This window comes from Neovison vison, chromosome 1 (genome assembly GCF_020171115.1).
Source record: "Neovison vison isolate M4711 chromosome 1, ASM_NN_V1, whole genome shotgun sequence".
NCBI lineage: Eukaryota > Metazoa > Chordata > Mammalia > Carnivora > Mustelidae > Neogale > Neogale vison.
This window is the reverse complement of record NC_058091.1, coordinates 251,403,299-251,419,339: the sequence shown is the minus strand read 5'-3', so window position 1 is coordinate 251,419,339 and position 16,041 is coordinate 251,403,299. Positions and strand designations below refer to the sequence as shown.

At 51.9% G+C, this 16,041-nt stretch overlaps 2 protein-coding genes across 2 annotated transcripts; both read right to left on the bottom strand.

The window, feature by feature from the left end:
* Nucleotides 1-318: 318 nt before the first annotated feature.
* On the bottom strand, nucleotides 319-732 carry PFN3 (profilin 3). The gene has a single exon (XM_044240894.1). The coding sequence runs from the start codon at nucleotides 730-732 to the stop codon at nucleotides 319-321; it is 414 nt and encodes a 137-aa protein (XP_044096829.1).
* Nucleotides 733-1,738: 1,006 nt separating this feature from the next.
* F12 (coagulation factor XII) lies at nucleotides 1,739-9,683 on the bottom strand. The gene is made up of 14 exons (XM_044240882.1): nucleotides 9,567-9,683; nucleotides 9,145-9,202; nucleotides 5,492-5,591; nucleotides 5,282-5,352; nucleotides 4,873-4,983; nucleotides 4,604-4,735; nucleotides 4,350-4,454; nucleotides 4,025-4,190; nucleotides 3,729-3,931; nucleotides 3,410-3,632; nucleotides 3,070-3,206; nucleotides 2,823-2,972; nucleotides 2,149-2,297; nucleotides 1,739-2,052 (listed from the first exon to the last, which is right to left on the bottom strand). Exons 1-14 carry the CDS (start codon nucleotides 9,621-9,623, stop codon nucleotides 1,885-1,887), a joined length of 1,830 nt encoding a protein of 609 aa, XP_044096817.1. The 5' UTR covers nucleotides 9,624-9,683; the 3' UTR covers nucleotides 1,739-1,884.
* Nucleotides 9,684-16,041: the final 6,358 nt, after the last annotated feature.

Genomic DNA, 16,041 nt, shown 5'->3' with positions numbered 1-16,041 from the left:
CCGGGGAGGGATGTGGGAGAGGCTCCCTTTATAGTGTGTCTTGCACACAGGTGTGGATAGTTATTTTGGGAAAGGACTCTGGGAAATCAGGCCTGAGGTTTCTACGGGGCACTCATGGGTAGGAGGGCCGGGTCTAGAGTACGGGAGGCTGGGAAGCCTCTGGACTCAGAATCCCAGCCCATCACGTAACCCTGCCTGCAAGAATCTTCCAGGGAAACTGGTCTCCTCATCTGCAACTGCCCTGTGCGCAAATACAGGATGAGCTAGCCACGCCCAGCATTTATTTTGGCCGTGCCGCCCCGCCTCCTAGCTGTCCGGCTAGGTGCCCTGCTTGCGCAGACCCTTGATCAGTTCATGCACCGTCTTATTGAGGATGCCCCCGTGCACGCCGCGCCGGCCCATGAGCACGAGAAGCACGCGCGGGGTGTGGCCGACGCAGACCGCGCGCCCATCCAGCCCCTTGGTGCGCGCGTCCAGAACTCCATCGCCCTCAGACAGCAAGTGGTCGCGGATGACGCAGCAGCGGCGGCCCGCCACGCTGAGGCCCGACTGCAGGAAGGTGCGCCGGTCATGCCCTGTGAGCACACCCACCTCCTGCGGCGATATGGCAGCCAGAAGGCCTCCGGGGCGCGATGCCCACACGCAGCGATTGTCTGAGTGACCCACGATGGCCACGTCGTCAATGCGCTGGTCACGCAACACCGCACTGATATAGCCCTTCCAGTCTCCCATTCCGGCTCAGAGTGCGCCCCCCCGCGTCTGGCCGCACTTTCCCGGGCTATCCGGCTGTTCCCGGTGCCTGGAACCCCAGGCACTGTGACGCTCATGGGGGTGGGGAGGTTGTGACACTGAGGCATCGCGATGTCACAGAGAGGCTGCATGCACTGGAGAATGTATACGTGGAGCAAGGGGAAGGCATGGTGAAGTTGGAAATTTAGCCTAAAAGAGGAAATCGCGTCCCTCCATATAACCCTTGAAAAGCTAACTTAATTGGCTCACCACGCACAACGTACACATGGGTTTAAGAACAAAAAGAGCAAGTCTGGACAACTAGACCTCGCAGCCTGGTAACCATTCAAACCCCAGAATCCCCAGTTTGGTTCAACGTTAAGGAAAATCAGACTCTCCTGGAAATCTGTTAAACAGATTGCTAGGTCCCAACTCAAGAGTTTCTGATTCAGTAGTATGGGAGGCAGCCAGAGAAAAATGCGTTTCTAACAAGTTCCCCATTGATGCTGCGACTGGTGGTCCAGGCACACTTTGAGCCCCACTGCCCTAGTGCAAGTTGGTGGGGGGAAGGGGTATCTTCCACATTGCCAGCTCTGAGTCCACACCCATGTTTTAATGTTAAGCCTTTCTGGCCCTGGTTCTGAGCTTCCACTGCATATGGAATCATCCAGAGAGATATAGAGATACTGATTTAATTGATCCGAGGTAGATCTCAGGCATAGGTTTGAAAAGCTCCCCAGATGATTCCGGTGTACACTAGAGGTTGAGAACCTCTGTTCCAGAAACTTCCATTGTTAATATTAGTTTCAAACAAAGAGTAAATAATATGGAGTCAGCTTGCTCAGGGCTTGGTACACAGTACCGCTTAGTAAAAATCCACTGGACATGAAACTCTAATATCTTGTTTAAGATCTCAATAGATCCTGTTCCCTGAGGAGTGTGGAGAACTGCACGGGTTTACTGTCTTGGCATCTCCCATCCGGGCCCCTGCAGAGCTGTGCCTCTCAAGCATTTTCAAAAGTACTTTATTGAGTGCCTACTCCAGGCCTGGGGCTAAGAGGAATGGAACACAGTCCCTGCCATCCATAATCATGGGCCAGCCACCCTTCCGTTCCAGAATTGCTCAGGAGGGAACGACGAGTTCCTGGACGAGTCTCAGGAGTTGGTGTGCTCCTGGATCCAGGTCAGGTAGCTGGCCACGTCGGTGTACACACCTGGCTTGTAGCGGTCGCCACAACCCGAACCCCAGCTGATGATACCTCGCAGGATGAGCTGGCTCTCTGTGGCATCGTCCTCACACACTAGCGGGCCTCCAGAATCACCCTGGGTCGGGGACACGCGCCTCAGCACCCTTGGTCTGGGGTCTGCACTTGACCGGGTGGAGGAGGGCGCCAAGCCCAAGCCGGCGCATGGACTCACCTGGCAGGCATCGGTGCCGCCCTCGAGGAAGCCAGCGCAGAGCATGCCGGGGGTAAAAGAGGCTCCGTGCACTTCAGGGGCGGAGCAGCGCTCCGAAGGGATGAGCGGCACCTGCGCTTCCTGCAGAAAACTGGAATATTCCCCGGCCCCTGCGAACCAAGAGCGCGTTCCTCACACCCAGTGCGACTCTGCTTGCCGCTCACTAATTGGCCTCTATAGCAGCAAGCTCGTGAAAAAGAGAGTTGCTCTTAACACCATTTTATAGACAAGAAAACTGAGACCTGAGAGGACCCGGGATTTGAATGCGCGGGGCGGAGCAGGACTGCTTTGGAACACCACCCCCACTTCCCCCCCAATGTCTCAGAACAATGCTCGCCAACTAGCGAAACGACTGCCCCAGCGAGGCCGGCATTCTTGGTAGCTCTTGCATCGCAGTGCCCAGAAAGAACCAAGAGAAAGTGTGATTCTCTCTGCACCCCTTAGGAGACGCCCCCACCAAGCAGTGAAGCCCAGACCCTGGCAGGAGGGGAATGACTGCAGAGACAGGGGCCCTGCAAGTCCTCCCAACCCACCAGGTCAGCGCCACCTGTCCCCAGTGGTACCCAAACTGCGGGTTTCTCTCGCCTACCCCAGTGGCCAGAGGTGTCCCTACCAACCCCAGCCGTTCTGCCTACCCTCGAACTGGTGGCCCCAGCCGGCCACCTCGCAGAGCGCGGCCTCGGGCTCGGCTGGGCTGACAGCGCCGCTCGGCAGGCACACCGGCTGAACGAAAGGCGACGGGAGCGCGCAGTGGCCGTCCGCTGTCTCCTGCAGGCGCAGCAGCGCTAACCCAAGCGGGGAGGAGGGTGAGACCGGGACGCCGGGACTCAGAGCCCTCCCCCACCCTTTTCCCCTGGTTGCCGCCGGGACGCCCCCACGCACCCAGGTCGTGCTGGTAGGTGATGGGCGAGAAGGCCTCGTGCAGGCTGTACGCGCGCACGGCCAGCGTCTGGCACTGCTCACAGCTCTGGTTATGGCGGTCCTGGCCGAGCACCACCGTCAGCTCCTCAGGCGCCGGCCTGCAGGCGGAGGGGGTGCGGGGGGTGGGGAGCGTTCTCAGGGCAGGCCATTGACCTTCTGCTCCTGAGCCCTTTGCTGGGTTTCAGCTTCCTTCTGGGGGGTTGGGGACGGGTGCGGGGAGGTAGGGCAAGGGTTGGGGCGGGGGGCGCGCGGAAGCCGGGCACGTAGGAGCCAGGAGCTGAGGGTCCGGGCGGGGACTCGCCGGTTCTGCAGGCAGTGAGCTGCGGTCAGCACCCAGCAGGAAGCGATGAGGCTGCCCGCGCAGAAATTGTGGCGCCAGTACAGCGCGGCGATGTAGGGGTGCGCCCCAGGCAGGGCCACTAGGCCCCCGACGACGCGGCTCAGGGAGGACAGCCGTTTCCGGAGCCGCTGTCCGCAGCCCGAACTGGGCACAGAAATGGGCTGCTCCGGCGTGGCGCCCGAGGCTGTGGGAGCAGCTCAGGCTGAGTGCTGGGAGACCCACCAAGGGCTGGAAGGTAGCTCGCCGTGCACCCTCCGATTTCCCGCCCCTTCCCAACTACCTGGGGTCGGGGGCTGAGGCTTCTGCAGTGCCAAAAGCGAGGGCAAGGGAAGGTCCGGGTGCCCAGAGGGGACCCGGCTTGGAGACAGGTTCTGAGGAGCCGCCAGGTTTGGGGCCCGGCACCGTGCCAGGCGGCAATATTCCCAGCTCAGCCGGTCGCCACTCCACACGAAGCACCACGGGCGGGTGTCATTGTCCGGGTTCCTACAACCGCGGGAGGGGCCGCTGTTAAAGCGCGAGGAGCCGCAGAGGGCCCTGGGGCAGAGGGGGACGCCCTACCCGCCCCATCCAGAGCACCGGCAGAAGGCATGGTTGCCCAATCCCCAGTTAAGCTCTTGCTCTGCAGTCACTTTCTGATAGGTGGCCTCGGAGGCCCACGGTCGACACCGGGCACCCGAGAGCGCAGTCGCGGCTCTACCGCGGTAGTCCTGCCCGCGGCCGTCGTAGCAGTGCGCCTCAGTGTCTGGGGATAGAGGAGGCTCCTTGCAGTCCGGAGGCGGTATGGTTTCCCACCACCCTCTCAGCCCCTTTCCCCACTCACCGGACTCCCGCTCCCGGAGCCCTTCCTACCTGGGGGCGGAGCTTCTGCGTCCCCCAAGATCCCGACTCACCCACGACTCACCCACGTCGCACATGCGTCCAGCGTAGCCAGCGGGGCAACGGCACAGGAGGTGGCCCTCCGCTTCTAAGCAGCTGCCCCCGTTGAGGCACGGGTTGGTGCGGCAGACTGGCAGATGGAGGGCACTGAGCCACCTCTGGGCCCAAAGACCCCACAGAGAATTTCCCTTTCCTTGGACACGCCGCCCCATTTCCTAACAGCTGCTCCTCCCGACCTTCAGCTTTCCTCCCAGGCCAGTTCTCGACCCATCCACTCACCCTGGGTGGCCAGCAGCTTGCAGTGGGCCTCAGGACCCTTGCACTGGCACTTGGCCACACCTGCTGGCTCGAGCCTATGCCATATTTCTTTCTCATGGAAGAACTGAAGAAGCTGAGGCTCAAAACACTTCTCTGGGGACAGAGGAGCGGGAGCAGTGATCTCAGGAGAGGCTGGGATCTTGCCAAGTCCCTGGGGATCCAGAAACCAGTAGGCCCAGGACTGCCCTATTTCCCCAGGATCCTCTCCCCTGACTTCACCATCTCCTTACCTCTCTCGCAGTGCTTCCCAGTGAAGTGTTCTGGACAGATACAGTGTGGGCCATGTGGCATGTTCACACAGGTCCCTCCCTTCTGGCAGGGGCTGTGTTTGCTGCAGTGGTCTGAGAGACGGACACAGTGAAAGGAAGAGTGGAGAGCCTGAGTCAGACAGCCGGGGTCTGGGGGGCCAAGTCCCTACCCAAACCTGCTTGTCTTGTGACCTTGGCACTCCCAACTTTCCATGCTTTAGTTTGCCTACCTGCAAAATGGGGCTACCTTCTCCTAGAACCTTCCCCTCCAGAGGGAGGGACGGGTCTGGATGGGACCAAAATACCAGGTGTATAGGTGCTAATGACACCCAGGAGAGTAACTAGTGGGGAGGAGAGGGCCCCGGGCCACCCCAAAGGCTGTGTGTAGCACCTTGCACTTTCTTGGGCTCCAGGCAGTATCCCCATTGCTGGTCCTGCTCGAAGTTGGGGGTGGTAGCACACCTGTAGAAAGAGATGAAGCTTCCCTCCTCTGCCTTCCCCTGTCAGAGCCCCTCTCTCCAAGCAGGCTTCCGGGGGCAGAAGGATGGGCAGGCTCCATCTTCCACAGGCCCTGGCTCCCACCCCGTCTGGGTAGTCTTACCAGGGCCGGGGGCCGGGCCGGCCCCTGTGGATACATTTATGGTACAGCTGCCGGTTGTACTGGAAGGGGAAGTAGCAGGGTTCCCCAGTGACCGTGAGAACTGCAGAGATAACACAAGCCCTGATGACATTCCCCCTTCCCCACACTGCCCAGGTGCCACCCCTCAGGGTCTGGTTGGAAAACAGGACCCTTGAGAAGATCACTGTGCCTTCAAGACTGCATTGTGCATAAGAGCTTCAGCTCTGCAGTGAGACAGCTGGAGTGGACTCCAATTTCACCACCTACTCGCTGTGTAACCTTGGGCAAGTCTGCAGCCCCAGGTCTAGAAGAGTGCTTGCCACCAAGTAGGCACTTAATAAATACTAGTCGACTGCAGAAGTCGCTTGACTGCTCTGAGCCTTAGTTTCCTCCTGTGTAAAGTGGCAACGATAATAATATAGTTGACCCTTGAAAAACCCAAGTTTGAACCACACAGGTCTGCTTATAAGTGGATTTTTTGCAATAAATACAGTACTACAGATGTGTTCTCCTTATGATTTTCTTAATATTTTCTTTTCTCTAGCTTACTTTATTGCAAGAATACACTTTATAATACATTTAATATACAAACTATGTGTTAATTGACTGTTTACATTATCAGTAAGGCTTCCTGTCGGTAGGCTACAGTAGGCTATTAGTAGTTAAGTTTGGGGGAGTGGAAAGTTCTACATGGATTTTCTACTGCATAGGAGGGAGGGCATCAGCTCTGCTAAGCTTGTGGTTCAAGGGTCAACGATACGGTTGAAGAGCTTCAGTTTTGCAAGATGAAAAAATTTTCTGGAAATGGAGGGTGGTGATGTTTGCAGGCCAATAGAATGTGCTTAATACCACTGAACTGTATACTTAAAAACGATTGTGATGGTAAATTTTATGTAATGCATATTTTATAATAAAAATAACTTTTTTTTTAAAGATTTTATTTATTTATTTGACAGAGAAAGATCACAAGTAGGCAGAGAGGCAGGCAGAGAGAGAGAGAGGAGGAGGAAGCAGGCTCCCTGCTGAGCAGAGAGCCCGATGCGGGACTCGATCCCAGGACCCTGAGATCATGACCTGAGCCGAAGGCAGCGGCTTAACCCACTGAGCCACCCAGGCGCCCAATAAAAATAACTTTTAATGATGCAGATATCCTAGTACAGAAAACATAATTTTAAATGCAGACCAAGTTAAAAACAGCATGTCAAATGTGGACCTATTTTTGTACAAATATATTTACATATGCATTAAAAAGAAATCTGAAAGGACATGCTCCAAAGTTTGTAGGAGTGGTTTTTTAAGAAGATAGTGAATTACAGAGGAATTTTGTCTTCTTTTGCATTTCTGTAATTTCTAAAGTTTTTACAATGAAAATATTGCTATTATTATTTTCTAAAACTGTACCCTCAAACCTCTCTATTTGCCACATTTGCAAACCTGCCTTCTTGCACAAATTTATATGTATTCCCAAAACCAATTCTCAAGATGCTTTTCTGGTCATTCATGGACATGCACAGAACAGTGAACAATGTGAGGTGGCTGAAACACATTCCTAGCTGAGGGGGAAAAAAGGTAACGCTCTGCTTACTGTTTCAGCTCTTCTCCTGTAAAGAAGTGTCCTTTAGGGGGTGCCTGGGTGGCTCAGTGGGTTAAAGCCTCTGCCTTTGTCTCAGGTCATGATCCCAGAGTCCTACGATTGAGCCCTTTATCCCTTCATCTTCATTGCATGGGGCTCTCTGCTCAGCAGGGAGCCTGCTTCCTCCTCTCTCTCTTTCTCTGCCTGCTTCCCTGCCTACTTATGATCTCTGCCTGTCAAGTAAATAAATACAATCTTAAAAAAAAAAAAAAAAGTGTCCTTTGGGACTCCTGGGTGACTCAGTCATTAAGCGTCTGCCTTTGGCTCAAGTCATGATCCCAGGGTCCTGGGATTGAACCCTGCTTCACTCTGGGCTCCCTGCTCAGTGGGGAGCCTGCTTCTCCCTCTCCCACTCTGCCTGCTTATGTTCCCTCTCTCGCTCTGTCTTTCTCTCTCTGTGTCAAATAAATGAATAAAACCTTAAAAACAAAACAAAACAAAAAACCAAAGAAGTGTCCTTTTATGGCCTACTTAGAGCCACATTTCTGAAATCTTGTACTTCTGGTAGATGCTTTTACTGTTGAAAATGGCCCGCAAATATAGTGTTGACTTTCCTAAGTGCAGGCAGGTCATGATAGGTCCTACGGAGAGTGTTTCTGGGTGAGATAAGCTTTGTCCAGGCATGAGTTACAGTGCTGCTGGCCACGGCTTCTGTATCAATGATGTAACAATAGATTAAGGAAAGCGTCTTGAAAGAGAAACACACATAAAACGAGATTTTCTATCGACGACTGGTGAAAATGCCGTGACTGGAGCTCACAGGAACCTCATCTTATGTTTCCTTTAGGAACAGCCATTCAGTATTTGGTAATTCAGTGGTCTTGGTGACTTTACAGAACATGACAACCAGGAATGACAGAACTTGAAGATCTACTTCAGAGAAGGGTTGTGAAGCTTACATGAGATAATATCTATTGAGCACTTAGCACAAGGTCTGGCCCATAGTATGTGTTGAATAAGCATCAGCCGCTATTTTGTTTCTAAAGGCACAGTGGCACCTGCTGAGGGCCAAACCAGGAATAGGAGTAAAGGAGAAAGGAGGAGTTTTAGATGGACCTTTAAGATGCCAATAGGATGGACAGAGAGGAGGAGGACCTCAGGTAGGTGGTTAGGCAAGGGCAGGGCACCTAGGTTGGCTCAGGCAAGAGAGAAGGAAGCAGTTCAGCGGGTTGCAAAGGATGAGGAAAGGAGGCAGAGGCAGGCAGTGTTGGGTGTGGGGGGCCCTAGTGCCACACTGAGGATCTGGGCCTGGCCTCACTACACAAGGGTTACCAGGGCAGGGTCCACAGGATTTCACAATTCTAGGCAAATATTGAGAGCCAGGAAGAATGAAGGCAATGGAGAGTTGTGGCCTGGCTTGAAGGGGAGAGATGCTGACATCCCCCTTTAAAAGAGAGCTTGGTAAGTAAAAGCTAATAGAGTTTAATCATTAACCAGGCCGCAATCTGTGGGCCGAGTGCTTCACATAGATTAACGACTCATTTCTTGTCCACAACCCTAAGAGGTTTTACTATTACCAGCCTTTATGGTTGAGGAAACTGAAGCTTGAAGAGGTCAAGTCACTTGCCCAGAGTCACCCAGCACATAAGGGATGAAGCCAGGATTCAGAGGCATTTAGGTTCCGGAGCCCTGCTCTGATCCTTCCTTGTTCATCAAGCCCCCCAGCCTCTGTGCGGCATGACTAATGCCCATGAAATGTACAGAGGGAAGGGGAGGAAGAGGAGAGGCTAGGGAAATGAAAGACGATGGGAAGGCACTGGACTGGGCACTCAGACACAGCTCAAGGCCTGCCCTCAAGGATCGCACAGTTCACTGGGGGTCCCCAGTGCCCATGGGCACGAGCCCTGGTGCACAGTAGACACACTGGTTTGAATGCCAGCCAAAGTGGAGACAAAGTGAAGAGTGCCGGGATCCCTCCCCTTGCTCCAAGGGCCCAAAACTGTTCCCCAACATGCTCATTCCCACCCAAGAGTCTCTTAGGAAGTGCAGCCAGGGTACTTACCCACTGTGTGCTCATCCTTTCTGTGCTTATGCTCCTTGGGGGCTTTCCAAGGTGGAATCTATAAGGGAGAGAAGAGGGCAGGGAATTTTCCCAGAAAGTCGTAGCCTGCCTCTGATCCCATGCCAGTTCTCAGCTTCCTCTCACATCTCAGAAATGCAGGAATTTCCTCAAAAGACCTGGACCCTTCCTCCTTCCCTTGTCTCCTCAAGGTCCCTTCCCCCAGAAATGAAGTTCATGTCTATATATCCACCAGCTCTGGCTGTCTCTCTCTCTTTCTTCCATCTGGGCCTTATGGGTTATTCTCACCTTTCCAAACAGGCCTGCCAGTCACCTGGACCAAAAGGACATGAGCAGAGGCCAAGGCTATGATAGGAACCCCCAGGGCTATCCCAGCACAATCCTCCTGGTTCCCAAGCCCTCACCAAAAGCGCTGACTCCAGGCTTCCCAGCAGGGACCCCAGAAACAGCAGAGCCCTCATGGTGTCTGTCTGTTAGTCCAGCTGCTTGCCCAGGAGTCCAGGTCAGCAGAATTGGTCAAAGGTTCCTGAGTCCTGGGAAGTGGAGATTGGCCAAGCTGCCCTCCTGGGCCTTGCAGGGCACAGGCTGTTTGTGGAAAGCCAAGCAGAGCAGCTTTCTCACTAGGCTCCCAAGGGCGGAAGAGTTGGGATTTGCAGTGTGTGGATAGAACGATGAGGAGCTGGTCTCCCCATCTATTTCACAGATAGTGGGAAGCAGGAAGAGGGACTTTATGTTTCAGGTCCCCCTGAGGGGAAGTTAAAGAGATCGAGGAGAGGTTTCCCATTTCAGCGATCTTAGAGTCCATGGCAAGTAAATTCATATTCTATTGCTGCCGAAAATTAATAACAAACTTTGCAGCTTAAAACAATACCCATTTAGGGCGCCTGGGTTGCTCAGTGGGTTAATAAGCCTCTGCCTTAGGCTCAGGTCATGATCTCAGGGTCCTGGGATCGAGCCCCACATCGGGCTCTCAGTTCAGCAGGGAGCCTGTTTCCACCCCCCTCTCTCTGCCTGCTTCTCTGCCTACTTGTGATCTCTGTCAAATAAATAAACAAAATCTAAACAAAGCAAAACAAAACAAAAGCCAATACCCATTTGTTCACAAATCTCTAGGTCGAAAGTCTGGCACTGTGTGCCTGGGCTTTCTGCTCAGGGAATCATGAACCTGATCAAGGCCGAGTTCTCTGGGAGGTCTGGGGTAAAATCCACTTCCAAGGTCATTCAGATGATTGGCAGAATTCAGTTCCTTGCATATGTAGGACTGAAATTCCAGTTTCTTTGCTGACTGTAAGCCAGGAGCCAGCCTCCGGTCCTAGAAGCTGCTTGTATTTTTGCCATGTGGCCCCTTCCATCTTCCAAGTTAGCGACAGATAACCTCCACCATGTTGATTCTCTCTCACACTTTGAATCTCCCTTGCCAGTTAGAACTCCATTCCATTTAAGGGCTCGCCTGATTGGGCCAGACCCACCAAGGATAATCTCATTTTAAGGTCAGTTTATTTGGTACCCTAATTACATTTGCAGCATCCTTCTACACAACATCTAGATTTGTGTTGGGTTGAATAACGAGGAGAAGGTATGTATTCACCATGGATCCTCGGGACCATCTTAGAATTCTACCTACCATAGAAAGGGAGCCAAGAAAGTAAATAATCCCATGAGAAAAATGCCAAACCAAGAGCTACTACTAAGAAGTGCAGTTGGAGCTCAAGGGAGGGAGATAGGGTGGCATTATTGTTTCTCCTGCCCAAAAACCATTTACTGTGGTTTAGGAGTGACACCTGAATTTTCCTTTGGGAACCAATCCACCTTAATCCTCAGTTCTAGGGCTGGCCAGTCAGACAGCATGGTAACTCCAGATCACAGCCATTAGTTCAGGGATAAGCATATACATGTTTGGCCAATCAGAGTCTGCCTTGGGACTTTTGCCAGAACTTTTGGGAAAGAGACCCTTTCTTCCCACTGGTGTCACCAGGAATGCAAGCCCAGAGATGTTGTTGGCCATCTTTGTCACTGCTTGGGGAGAGTCTGCCTGATAACGAAGCCTACACACAGGAAAAGTGAAACAAACAGGGAAGGAAGGAGGGAGGGATGCTGTGGAGGTCAGATATTCCCTGTTGAGCCTCACCTCCTGGTATGCATGCTTTGTATAGTCTCTTCCCACACCAAGTCAGAGTCAGAGCTATTCTTTGTGTCCAAGAGAATATGGCGGAAGCCCAGGTCATAAAAAGGATTGCGGTTTCTGCCTTGGTTTCCTGGATTGCTCCCTCTAGGAGAAGCAACTACCGTGTTGTGAGGTCACTCAAGCAAGCCTACAGAGAGGCCCATGTGAAGAGAAAGTAAAATCACCTGCCAACAACCAAAGCCAGTCTGAATGGGCCACTTTGGAAGTAGACACTGCAGCCCCAAATGACATCTGGTCTGCAGCGTCATGGCAGACCTTAAGCCAGAACCATTCAGCTCAGTTGTTCTGACTTCTTCTTTTTTTTTTTTTAAAGGTGTAATTGATTCTTGAACTTCAGAAACAGTGAGAAATGATAATTGGTTGTTGTTTTAAGCCATAAATGTTTGGATGATTTACCCAGCAATTACCCAGCAATTGATAACTAATACAGATGGACTGATTCCTAATGACTCACCCCATCCCTCAGCTGAGGCAGGAGTGGGAATGTGATCCATACCTAGCCAATCAGAACACTGCCTCTCTCTGCCCTCAGTGATTGGCTCAAAATGAGCACCTGACCCAAATCAGACCAGTCAGAGGCAACCCCAGGATTTTTGCTGGAATCTTCAAGGTAAAGGCTTTCTCCTCCCATAGAAGTTGCCTCACTGGGGTGCGTGGGTGGCTCAGTGTTTGGCTCAGGTCATGATCCCAGGGTACTGGGTTGAGCCCCACGTCGGGCTCCCTGCTCAGCAGGAAGCCTGCCTCTCCATCTCCCACTCACCCTGCTTGTGCTCCCTCTCTCGCTGTGTCTCTCTCTGTCAAATAAATAAATAAAATCTGAAAAAAGAAAGTTGCCTCATTCATAAAAATTGAGCATGGGGCTGCTGGCAGCCATCTTTAACATCTTAGAGAGTAAACTTGAGAATAAAGACAATGCAGATTAAAAGCAAAGTCAGAATATGGGAAAGACAAATTTTAAGTGACACTATTTGAGACCTGGGATCCAAAGATACATAAAATCAGAACTACCACCTCTTCTTTTCGGTTACTTGAACCAATAAATTCCCTTTTTTTGCCTAAGCCAGTTTTAGTCATAACCAGAAGTCCTAACTGTTGCAAGACTTCATGTATTGCTACCAGGAAGTTCCTAAAACAAAACAAAACAAAACCTCTCACAATCAATCTGTAAGTCGGTAGTTTTAAGTTGGGAAATAATGACCATAGAAGCAGGGACTGGAAGAAAAAAACCAGCAGTGAACTTGAATCAGAAAACCTTCAGTTCCACCTTGGCCACTGATACCCACCCCACAGTGTGACTGTGGGTCAGGGGCTCAGCTTCTATTAAGCTTTTTCAATTTTTTAAAAAAATTTTTTAAAGATTTTATTTATTTATTTGACAGAGAGAGAGAGAGAGAGAGATCACAAGTAGGCAGAGAGAGAGAGGCAGAGAGAGAGGAGGAAGCAGGCTCCCTGCCTAGCAGAGAGCCCGATGCGGGGCTCAATCCCAGGACCCTGGGATCATGACCTGAGCCGAAGGCAGAGGCTTTAACCCACTGAGCCACCCAGGTGCCCCAAAGCTTTTTTTTTTTTTTAATTTAAAGTTAGTTAACATATAGTATAGTATTGATTTTTGGAGTAGAATTTAGTGATTCATCACTTATGTATAACACCCAGTGCTCATCAGAACAAATGGCCTAAAGTCCATCACTCATTTAGCCCACCACACCACCAACTTTCCCTCCAGCAGCCCTCAATTTATTCTCTATTGGTAGGAGTCTCTTACGGTTAGCCTCCCTCTCTGTTGTTTTTTTTGTTTGTTTGTTTGGTTTTGTTTTTTTAAGATTTTATTTATTTATTTATTTATTTATTTGAGAAGGATACAGAGAGAAAGAGAGAGAGAGAGAGAGAGAGAAAACATGAATGGGGGGAAGGGGCAGAGGCAGGGGGAGAAGCAGAATTCCCGCTGAGCAATGAGCCTCATGTGGGACTCAAACCCAGGACTCCAGAATCCTGACCCGCACCAAAGACAGACCCTCAACCGACTGAGCCACCCAGGCAGTCCTCCCTCTCTGTTTTTATCTTATTTTATTTTTCCTTCCCTTCCCCTATGTTCATCTGTTTTGTTTATTAAATTCCACATATGAGTGAAATCATATGGTATAATCAGATGATATTTGTCTTTCTCTGACTGGTTTATTTTGCTTAGCCCTAATACACTCTAGTTCCAACCATGTTGTTGCAAATGGCAAGATTTCATTATTTTTGATGGCTGAGTAATATTCCTGTGTGTGTATGCGTGCACGCGCACGCGAGGGCATGCACCACACTTTTTTTTGGAGAGGAAGAGAGAGAGAGAAAGAGAGAGAGAGAAAAGGATGGGGGGGGGGTTCAGAAGGAGAGGGAGAGAGACAAACTTAAGCAAACTCCACGCCCAGTGCATAGCTGGATGCAAGGCTCAATCTCACTACCCTGAGATCATGACCTGAGTCAAAATCAAGAGTTGGGGGCTTAACCAACTGAGCGACCTGGGGTTGCCCCCACATCTTCTTCATCCATTCATCAGTCAATGGACATTTGGGCTCTTTCCATAATTTGTCAGCCTCTATGAACCTTAACCACCACACCTCTCTAGGGAGGGAGGGACACTCACTGCCTGGCCAGCTTGTTGAGATGGCTGAATGGGGATGCACTTGAAAGGGCAGAGCCTGGGGCACCTGGGTGCTACAGTCCTTAAGTATCTGATCCTTGTTTCTAGCTCAGGATCCTGATCTCAGCAGAGTCTGCTTAAGACTCTCCCTCTCCTTCTGCCTCCCCCCAACCCTGCCCCTGCAATCTCTCTCTCAAATAAATAAATAATAAGTCAGGAAGAAAGAAAGAAGGAAGGAAGGAAAGAAGGAAGGAAGGAAGAAACAAACAAACAAACAAACTAGCAGAGCAGAGCCTCACATATGGTTAGGACTCAATTTACAGAAATTTGCGAAGAAACTTTCCCATATAGACACACTCCCCCTTCTCAGCAGTTTCTACACATCTGCCCCAGTTCTTCCTGCACATCTGGATGTCTTCCAACAACTTATATTAGAGCAGAAAGGCACCGTTCTCTTGCCCTGGCTTCCATCTTTGTACAGCTGGGGCATGGGTCTATGGGATAAGAAGTCAGAAGCCATCAGGCTCCTGCTCACAGACGTCTGGATACCCACACACAACACCCCACTTCTCTCTCACAGAGACTTGGGGCATAAATTTCAAAAGGTGGCAGAACTGCCTGTTCAAAGATGAGTTTAGGGGATCAGAAAGTACCTCCTCAGTTGGTGGCACCGTTTTTCTCCGTTATTCAGGCTGTCACCACGGAACCTTTGTACAAATGGAAGCCACTCCTTCCTCCAGACTAGTGCTATCTGGCAGAACTTTCTGTGATGATGGAGATATTCTCTGTATTGTCTAACGCGGTAGCCACACGTGTCTATTGGATCTCCTCAAATATCACACCCTAAGACCAATATCCCCTCACACTTTAGTATTTTGTATTTTAGTATTTTGTCTTAATGTCTTAATTGCACTTACCACTCTCTTTGACCATCCTGTTTATTTATAGGACTAACTTTTACCACCCTTCTAGCATGTAAGCAGAGAGCTTGGCTGACACTGCTCTTTTCCCCAGCACTGTATCAATGCCTGGCACAAAGCGAAGGCTCTGAATTTTTGGATGAATGAATGGATAGGGATAGAGAAACCTGGCTGAACTCGGCTCTGCCTTACTCTTACTCGCTCAGTTTAGGCAAGTCCCCGTTTTGTGTTGTGTGAAGTGGGAGTGGAGGGAGTAGGATGTTGGCCTTGTTTTCTTCCAAGCTTCTGGCCTCTAGCCAGCTGCTGGACTTCTGGCACTTCTGTTCACCACCTGTATAATGGGTGTGAGCTCACCCCAACGTCTCGGGGTGGTAGCGCTGCCTTATAAGGCAGCAGAGCCAAGGGCGGGCGAGGCCGTGTGGGTGGAGAGAAATCACAACATCCGGCTGCAGGGGCGGGGCGGGGGCCCGGAGGCCAAGGAGCCGCTGGGGAGGCCAACCACCTCCTCGGGTCCTCTCCCCGCTTCCGATGTGCGCTCTCCAGAAGGGGCCAACTCAAAGGAATACGGCTGAACACATGGCTCAAAACAGTTCGAAGCCGGCCCGCAGGAGGCCCAAGACAGCAAACCTTCGCAAAGCCCAGGCTAGTCACAGGGACCCCGGCCACACCATCTGCCCCAGTTAAAGTGCAGCAAAGAGAGGGACTGACGCCCCTTTTATCCAATTAAACATCCGGCCTCCAGGGCGTGACCCAGAGGCCCCACCTCTGTTGTCCTAGCAGAAGGCTCGGCCCTAATTGGCACTTGGCTGTCCTACCAAGGCCCAGAAATTCGAACCTAGGGGCTGAACCCCACCGCAGACCAACCAGGAAGAGGTGACGTATGAAGTCCCGCCTCCCTGCTCCTTTGGGCGAATCCCTGGCTCGGAAGGCGGGGGTTAATAAAGAGGCTGTCTAATGGGAAGACGGCGCGGGGAGCACCCGCCTGGTTACTGGCCGCGTAAAGTAAACAGAGGGCAGGGCTGGGCGGGCCGGCGCCGGGGTGGCCCCCAGGAGGGGGCGGAGTGTGCGCGGCGGGCGGCGGCGGCCGGGGAGGCCCGGGAGGCCGCGGCGCGGTCACTGCGAGCCGAGCCGAGCCGCGCCGATCGCCC

Coding starts and splice junctions, on each gene's coding strand:
- PFN3 (XM_044240894.1), bottom strand. CDS start 732: ATGGGAGACTGGAAGGGCTATATCAGTGCGGTGTTGCGTGACCAGCGC.
- F12 (XM_044240882.1), bottom strand. CDS start 9,623: ATGAGGGCTCTGCTGTTTCTGGGGTCCCTGCTGGGAAGCCTGGAGTCA. Junction 4,984..5,281: donor GGAGCCCAAGAAAGTGCAAG/GTGCTACACACA, acceptor TCCGTCTCTCAG/ACCACTGCAGCAAACACAGC. Junction 2,053..2,148: donor GCGGCACCGATGCCTGCCAG/GTGAGTCCATGC, acceptor TCCCCGACCCAG/GGTGATTCTGGAGGCCCGCT.